General features: G+C 66.2%; 1 protein-coding gene across 1 annotated transcript in view; it reads left to right on the top strand.

Moving 5' to 3' along the window:
- The first annotated feature begins 854 nt into the window (after positions 1-854).
- PLEC (plectin) overlaps positions 855-8,841 on the top strand; it is a 38,349-nt gene continuing 30,362 nt past the window's right edge. The window contains exon 1 of the mRNA XM_011975740.1: positions 855-1,377. Coding sequence (XP_011831130.1) covers positions 855-1,377 — 523 coding nt within the window. The remainder of the gene's footprint in view (positions 1,378-8,841) is intronic.

Here is an 8,841-nt window from a genome sequence, read left to right as displayed (position 1 = left end):
GGGCTTGGAGAGGCCACCCCTAATCTGGCCTGGAGTAGGAAGTGTTAACTTGGGTGGCCACCGCCTCCAAGCCTGGTGTGTGGAGGTGGGGGCTCTGTCCGTTTGCCTGCCTGATGGACAGCAGCAGCGGTTCCTGCAGCCCGCCCGTCCTTGTGCTGTGGCAGCTGCCCCCAGCCGCTCCCCTCAGACTTCCTCCCTCAAGACCCCAGCTTCTTCCCCAGGCCCTAGTCCTCTCCGCTCAAGCCTCACGTCCCTCCAGGCCTGGCAGCCCAGCACCCCCCTTCAGATCCTTGTGAAGCCGGGACACCAGACCCACATCCCTGCCGAGGACCCCTCCTGCCCTCAGCCCCCCTACCTGCCCTGCCACCCTCTTCTTTAGACTGTTGGTCTGTATCCGCCCCCACTCGCCCCAGCACAGTCTTAAGGACCTTGAAGGATGTGTTTAGAAACTGATGTCATTTCTGACGTTGGAGCCGCGGGGCCTGGTGGGGGGAAAGGGGCAGCTGTGGGGATGGCCGCTGCCTCTTGTGGTGCCCCCTACTCTACAAGGGCCCCGTCGGCTGTGGGTGGGAGGGGCTGCCCGTGCTGCTGAGTCAGAGGGGGCCGGCCCGGCATCCTGGAGGAGGGCGGGCAGCCGGCAGTGCCGCCGGGATTGCACGGAGCCAGGCGCCGTGAGCCACACAGCCGGGAGCCCGCGCCCTCACGCTCAGCACCCCAGCCTGCCTGCCTGCCTGCCCTGCCGCTGCCCGCTGTCACACCCTGTAGCTCGAGAGCCTCTCTCGGTGCCCCGGGCCTTCTCGTGGTGCCCCGCCTGCTGCCTTCGTCCCTGCGCTGCCTGCCCGGCTCCAGCAGCCATGGTGGCCGGCATGCTCATGCCACGGGACCAGCTGCGGGCCATCTATGAGGTGCTCTTCCGCGAGGGCGTGATGGTGGCCAAGAAGGACCGGCGGCCCCGCAGCTGGCACCCCCATGTGCCCGGCGTCACCAACCTGCAGGTCATGCGTGCCATGGCGTCCCTGCGGGCACGGGGCCTGGTCCGTGAGACCTTTGCCTGGTGCCACTTTTACTGGTACCTCACCAATGAAGGCATTGCCCACCTCCGCCAGTACCTGCACCTGCCACCGGAGATCGTGCCTGCCTCTCTGCAGCGCGTGCGCCGCCCCGTCGCCATGGTGATGCCCGCACGCCGCACCCCCCACGTGCAGGCTGTGCAGGGTCCCCTGGGCTCCCCACCCAAGCGGGGGCCACTGCCGGTGGAGGAGCAGCGGGTCTACCGTCGGAAGGAGCTTGAGGAGGTGTCACCTGAGACCCCTGTGGTGCCTGCTACCACCCAGGGGACCCTGGCCAGGCCAGGCCCGGAGCCTGCCCCAGCCACAGGTCAGCTGCACCCTGACCCCAGTCATGAGGGGTGGAAAGTGGGGGTCTGGTTTGTCGGGTCTTGGGCCTGGGCCTGGGCTGGAGTGGTTGCAGTGGTCGGCCGGCTTGTGGAGCGTTGCTCACGCCAGCAGGTGGCCCCCCCGCCCGAGGGGGGGTGTGCTTGCTGATGGACCCACATGGCCCCTCCTCCTCGGCTGGCTGGGGACCTTGGGGTGTGTAGGCCAAGGAGGAGCCTGTGGCTGATGCCAGTGCCTCCCCAGGCACACCCTGGGGCGCCCCCTCCCCTCTCTCCAACACTGCCCTTGCCTTCACCCCCTACGCCGCCTCTGCTGTCCCAGTGACCTGTCTGCCCCAAGGCTCCTTGGCACCGAGGTGGGGGTGTGCGAGGAGGTGCTGGCGCTGGTTGGGTGTGGCCCTCCTCCAGCACGTGGCCCGGCTGCCTCCCCTGCCACAGTGGTTGATGGGTCAGGCTTGGTGTTGCACAGAGTGCCCAGTGTGACCAGTAACTGAGTGCTTGGCCAGCTTGGGCTTGGTGGTGGCTGGGGATGGCCCTGGGTGGGATGGGGAGAAGCGCAGGGTCCAGGCAGGTGGCTCCTCCGGCACGGCAGAGGCCGCGGGGCTGGGGTGTGGTGTGTGCTGGCCCAGCCTGGGGCCTAGATAGGCCCTTCCTGGTATGAACCAGGTCCCACAGGACAGGACGGGTCCTGTCGTCCCAGAGGCTTCCAGAGACCCTTTGCTCTGCCCCTTCTCTGTGGCCTCCCTCTGTCCACAAGCACCTGTACCAGCAGGACCCAGGTGGGCAGATGTGTCCCCTGCAGCCCAAGGCTCACACACGCACTGTGGAGCACTCTGCCCTCCGTGCTGGCTCAGGATGGCCCGATCCCCCAGCTTGAGGCCAGCCTGGCCCCACCTCCCTCTTTGGGCCTGGCACCTGGGGAGCAACTTGCTGTCTCAGGCTGAAGAAGGGGGCCTAGAGTGGGGCTCTCAGGGTGGCCAGGAGTTTGCCAGGGGTGTCGGGGAGGGGGCCCAGGGGAGGCCCAAGTTTGGGGCACAGCTCCCTGTATGGGGGGCTGGGTGGAGCCCTGGTGCTGGCTGGCCTGGGGTGAGTTGGACTTGTTAGGGGCTTATCTTGGGCCCATCTGGGAGGATTGGTGAGGCTGTGGGGTGGAGGCTGGCCTCCCCTCCTGGCTGTCTCTGAGGCCTCGGACAGGTTGTGTGGCCTCTCTAGCTCCTCGCTAAATGGACGACATGTCTCCGACAGGAGGCATGAGACAAAGACCCAGCCCATGTGGCCTTCCTGCTGGCCTCTCCCACCCGGCACCCCTGCCCACCCACTCCCGGGTCATTTGGCAGCCCAGCCTCCTCATGCTCAACTCCTGGGTGTGGTGACTGGGAGCCCCTCCCCTCCTTTTTCTCCTTCCTTGTCCGTGGCTGGGCTGGGCCTGCAGGGCAGGCAGCTGGCGGCAGGGCCAAGGAGGGGGGGTGCTGGGTGTGGCTGCAGCAGGCAGAGCGGAGGGCACCCCTCCCCGATGGAGGTGACTCAGTCCCCCTGAAGCCACAGCCGCCAGCGGCAGCTCAGAGTTTCCAACAGGAAGCGAGCCACAGCTCCGGATGAGTCAGGGCCAGCAGGCTCAGACCCCTCTCTCCCCTGGACCTCACGGGCTGAGCTTGGGGATGGGAAGGAGGAGGCTCGGATGTGGAGTGTGGCAGAGGGCCAGGGCTGGGCCTCAGGCAGTGGCAGCGGTCATGATGGCCCTGCATACAGCTCGTGGCAGTCCTGATGATACCTGAGACCATGGACTTCTCGGGGTTTTTTTAAGTGATCAAGCAGCGAGCTACCCTGCCCTTCCCCACCGCACAGCCGCTCCGTGGGTCGGCACAAGGGCAAGGTCAGAGCTCGTGGGCCAACTGTGCGGGTCCACGATGGCCCTGTTGGATGGGCTGCCCCTCTCCATCCAGCCCTGGCTAGGGAGCGCCAGCTATACCCCTGAGGTGAGGCCCCTGCCCTCCCTGTGCCCTGGTGGTCTGCTTATCCCTGGGTGGGGCCCCTCGGGGCCTGCTGGCAGCACATCTGTGTGGGAAGCCATCTGCCCACCTGCTTGCATAGCCATGCACAGGCCAGGGCCAGACCCAGACGGAGCCCCTGCCCCAGGGGGCTCCAGATGTGTGGGGTGAACTGGGTGAGGAGAGAGTGATGGGGAGGTGGCTTCAGAAGCAATCAGGGAGGGCTCTGAGGAGGTGCCTGCCCTGCCAGGAGCAGCCTGGAGAGAGGGACAGAGGGAGGCCGGAAGGCCGGAGGGACTCATGGGAAGGCCCTGGGCCTGTGGCAGAGAGTTTCAGTTGCTTGGTGTGGTGGGAAGCTGTAGGAGTGTGTTTTTATATGTGAGTTTCATGTACGTTTCATTTTTATTTTATTTATTGTTTTGAGATGGAGTCCCACTCTGTTGCCCAGGCTGGAGCGCAGTAGCGCAATCTTGGCTCACTGCAACCTCTGCCTCCCGGGTTGAAGCGATTCTCATGTCTCAGCCTCCTGAGTAGTTGGGATTACAGGCGTGAGCCACCACGCCCGGCTAAGTTTTGTTTTATTTTTTTTAGTAGAGACGGGTTTTCGCCACGTTGGCCAGGCTAGTCTCGAACTCCTGACCTCAGGTGATCCGCCTGCCTCAGCCTCCCAAAGTCTGATTACAGCTACCACCCAGTCCTAATTTACCTTGCAAATAGCGATGCTTTGCCTGGCTCAAAATTCTGAAGGAACCGAGGATTGTGTGGAGGAGATGGCAGCTGAGCGCTGTCCATGCACCAGCAATGGGCAGGGGCCAGGCAGCCACCACCATGGCGAGCACTGTCCACACACAGCACCTAGAGCTGCTTCTCACAGCAAAGGGCAGGGGCCGGGTAGCCGCCACCACTTCCGCTCTACACGGAGGACACGCCTGTGCCTCCAACCTCCCGCCTTGACCCTCTGTGGCCCTGCGTCAAGGAGGGCGCCTGGAGGTGGCCTGGCTGCCTTGCCCTTCTTCACGGCCACAGGGTGCCCGGGTGGAGGCGGACTGTGGCCCGGCCAGCTTTCCACAGGGATCACTGGCTTTGCCGAGTCGCCTGTTTACAGGATTTCTGTAGATCGCCCGCAGGCTTCTAAGGGGAGTTATGGTGGGATTTGATTTGCACTTCACTGGTCAGCGAGCATCTGGGTGGAGAGGTATGGAGAGGGGAGGCAGGTGTCACCATCACCCCTGGACACGATGCCTGGGGCTGTGCTGGTTGGGGAGGACTCAGGTGGAGGAAGAGACCACCTTTGGGGCTGAGGAACGTGAGTCTCAAGGAGTGGGATGGGGTGGGCAGTTTGGGGCTCTGCTCCCGCCTGGCTCATGAAATACCACTGGGCACATGGATGCCTGGAATGTGGGTAGGAGGGTGGGAGGGCAGGGCTGGGCTGGTGGGGCCTGCAGCGGGGAGGGGAGGCTATAGGGTGGGGTCTGCTGGGCGGAGCAGGAACAGCAGGGAATACCCATGGGCTGGGGCCAGAGGGCTATCCGGGATTGCAGGCAGGCCAGTCCCCTGCACCCCCAGGCAGGTCTGCCGGGCTGGTCTGACCCGTCAGTCGGCTGGGCTTCAGCTCCGCTCACTGACTAAGGGGTGGCTGCGAGGAGGAGCCGCTGCTACCAGGGCATGAGTGGGCCCTCCCTCTGCCTCCCACCCCTTCCCTCCTTCCTGCCTCGCCTTCCTCCCTGCCGGCTCTCGGAGCAGCCTGGCCTGTGCGGCAGCCATGGACAGGTACAGCATGGAGGAGCTGATTCAGCTGGGCCAAGGTAGGGCAGGCAGAGCTGGGGGCTGTGGGAGGCAGAGGATGGGGAGCCAGGGACCAAGGCCTCCGGCTATGCAGGGCCACAAGGGGGCTGGGGCCGCCGCTGGCAGACCTGTCTCCCTGTTGCCCATAGTTCTGTGCCGCCAGACGCCAGAATCTGGGATGCAGGGATAGGCACGGCCTCCTCTTGGAGCTGCCCCAGGGGTGTGTGTGATGTGTGTCCCGGAAGCACAGGCCCGTCCGGGCCTCCGTGGAGTGGTAGAAGAACTGCCCGCTGCCAGCCTGGGGCACTCCTGCCTCCAGGAGCTGGTTCTCACCCAGGCTGTTGAGTCAGGCTCCTCTGGGGCTTCCCCAGCCTGTGACGGGGAGTGGGCTGAAACGTCCAGCCTGTCAGCCCCTGCCTACTGCTGGCCAGATGCCGGCCTGGGCTCAGCTGGGAGCTGGGCCGTCTCTGGCATGCCTTTGGGGCAGCGGGTATCCTTGACCCTCAGGGCTGTCGGGGCCCGCCCAACCCCTGGCCACCCAGAGCGGGCCACTGCAGGCATTTCCCCCCGCCACACGTTTTTGAGGTGTGGGGCTGGAGAGCAGGAGGCTGGGGTGGGCCCGGCCCTCTTGTCCCTGGGCTTCCCAGCATGGACCGGGGTGTCCTGCCTAGTGGCCCGGGGCCAGGCTGGTTCACTGTGCCTTGCTGTGGGCTGAAGTGACTACGGTGGAGGCCACCTGGGCTCAGATGGCAGCGTGCAGGACGGCGGGTGGCGCCTCAGGCTCCTGGTCTGTATGATGCATTCCTGGTATAGGACTTCATGGGTTTTGCTGAGGGTTCTATGTGGTGCCAGGAGCGACGCTGTGGAATGGGGTAGACCATCAACGTGAGGGGTGTGCCCAGCAGACGGGGGTTCCAGGGAGAGGAGCGGGACTGTGCATGCCCCACATCCTGTTTCCCCGGCTGCACTGGGATCTGATCTGCATAGGATATGCTATGGGCCTGCCTGTGGCCAGGCCCCCTGACCCAGGCCTTCCACAGAGCAGGGCTTTGGGGCTCCTGGGTGGAGCCAGGCCAGTCTTCTGCTGTGGCCCAGGAGAGGCGTCTCCATCCCAGATTCCTGGGACCCCAGGAGAGGCTGTGCTGTGGGGCAGGCGCTGGCCTGGGTGGCCTGAGCCCTGATTTCGGGCTGCCTGGGTATCTGGCCCGTGCGTGACCTTGGGGCGGCTGTCCCGGCCACCGGTGGGGCCAGGTGCTGCGTTGAGTGACCTGCGCAGGGCCCTCTGGGAGAATGGGCAGCCTCTTCTCTTGGCCCTTGTGGCCTTTCCAAGAGTACCCCCTGGGTGGGCAGGGCAGGTGGGTGGGGACTGCACCCCCTCCTGCAGGGACGTGAGCCTGCGCCCCCCTGCGCCCTGCTGTATTATATTAGAACCCCCTGTGGGAGCTGGGGGACCGAGGTGTCGGGTGGCATCTCCCAGCCAGACCCGACTGCAGCGGGGCCTGGGTGCCCTCGCGCTGCACGTCATGTTCTAAGTCTGGGTGGTGACGGTCCTCGCGCGCCCTCCTCAGATATTTATATCCCCTGGGTCCCTGCCCACCGCTCCCCTCCCCCACAAGCTGCTGCTGACAGCGGCACGGCCGTGCCCTCCTCCCACCCGACGCTGCTGCTGGTGGCTTGTGCCTCCTCCGAGGGGCCTGTGACCTCCCACACCCCTGGCCCGCTCCGTCTGCCCTGTGGGCTCCTGCCACCGTCCCCGATGAAGATCGTGCCCGGTAGGTGGGCAGCCCTTGAAAGCCTTGTGAAATCCTGGCCCCTTGCTGGGGACAGGAGCCAGGGCGCTGGGACTGAGGCTGGAGGCCAGGGGCTCTGTCCCTTGCCCTGCACGCAGCCTGCCTCATGCACCCTCACCTAGACCCCCTCACCCCCAATCTGCAGTCTCTCTGGGGGCGTTGGGGCTGGTGAGGAGGGCGAAGGTGAGGGAGTGAGGTGGGATCAGCTGCAGGCTTGGGTTGGGGGCTCTGGCATCCCTCCATGCCGGCCGGCTCTCCCCAGAGGGCAGCCTTGGAGGCGGCGTGGGCTGCTCAGGCCCCTCTTCTGGTGGGGACAGCAGGGGGAGGCTGGGAGGGAGGGAAGGTGTGTGCCGAGGCCGCGGGCAGTGCTGGGGGGCTGCAGCTTGGCCATGCGTGTGGCTGGCCCCTCCTCCCGGCGGGTGTGGCCACGGGGACGCAGGGGTTAAGGCCAGCTAACCTTGAGCGTCAGTAGCTCTGCGCAGGGACAGCTGAGCCGGCCGGGTGGGGAGCGAGGGTGGGGAGGTGCCGAGGGCTGGACCGGCGGAGGGAGGAGGAGAGAAGGCGGGCGGGAGCTGTCTCGGGGCTGCCGCCGCGTATGGGGCGGTCCTGCAGGCAGGGCAGGCTCCGTCCCGGCGCTCCCCCTCGCTCACCCTGCATGCCGGGAGGGGGCCTGTCTAGCCTGGAGCAGCCGGTTCCCAGTGCAGGAAGGGCAGCCCTGGCGGTTCTGTGTGGTGGCCATGGAGCCCTCAGGCAGCCTGTTTCCCTCCCTGGTGGTTGTGGGCCATGTTGTCACCCTGGCCGCTGTGTGGCACTGGCGCAGGGGACGTCGGTGGGCACAGGACGAGCAAGGTAAGCCCGGCTGGTGGCTGCCAGGGACTCGGGGCGGGGCAGAGGGGCTGCCTGCCTCCCGCCCCTTCATTCCCTGTGCCCTCCTCTTCCTGTTTCCAAGCTGCATGTCAGTGAAAGCAGTGTTGCCCCCCGCCCCACGCTGCAGTGTAGACCCTGACCCTGCTGCAGTCCCAGGGCGGGGCGGGCTCTGCGGCGGCCCTCAGCCTGCAGCCTGTGCTGGGAAGGAGGGTGGAAGGGGAGGCTGGCAGGGCAGGAGCCTGTGGCAGCCGCCGTGGCAGGGACAAGTGGGGCAGGTGCCTGTCCGGCCATCACTGAGGTAGAGGTGGCTCCCTGCCCACAGAGCAGGGGGTGGAGCCGCACACAGGTGAGGCAGGTGCCCTCATGCCCTCAGGCCCCACAGGGGGTGGGGGCAGCCAGGCTGTGCCCTGCCCTCCCTGCTCAAAGTCACCAGCTCCTGGGCTGTGGTCCCAGGTAGCAGCTGTGCCCAGCACAGGATGGGGTGGGGCTGGAGTGAATGGAGCCTGGGGCGGGGCCCTGGGGATTGGGCAGCTTCAAGCATGGGCTTCTGGCCAGAGGGACTGCCTATCGGGGACCTGGCCGGCTGGACCTCTCCTGCAGTGAGGGCGCTGCCTGGCTCAGCTCCTCTGCTGGATCCCCGAACTTGAGATGACTCAAGATGGGGCTTCTAGGCGTGGAGCTGGGGACGCTCGGAGCTGCTAGGGACTCAGCTGCCAGGATGGGACTTGGGCTGAGGGCTTCTTCCCCATCCATGTTTTTGGCCGGGAACCAGACACTGTCCCTCCCTCCCCATCTCAGCCCACGATTGTCCCCCTCGGCCACGGTCCTGGCTCACAGGATGCCTCTACTCCCAGGCGGTGCCAGATGTGGCTCAGCCCCTCGGTTCTGCCCCTAGCGTTGTCTGCCCACCACCTGGCCCCATGCCCTGCCTTCCTCCCTGGGCCTCACAGTGCCATCCTGCTGGGAGGCCCCTCCCATGCCGCGGCAGTCCCGGGGCAGCCTCCCAGCCCGACCCGTG

This window comes from Mandrillus leucophaeus, unplaced genomic scaffold (assembly GCF_000951045.1).
Source record: "Mandrillus leucophaeus isolate KB7577 unplaced genomic scaffold, Mleu.le_1.0 Scaffold158, whole genome shotgun sequence".
In the NCBI taxonomy this organism is placed as follows: domain Eukaryota; kingdom Metazoa; phylum Chordata; class Mammalia; order Primates; family Cercopithecidae; genus Mandrillus; species Mandrillus leucophaeus.
The sequence above is the reverse complement of the archived record's forward strand: the minus strand, read 5'-3'. Positions and strand labels throughout refer to the sequence as shown.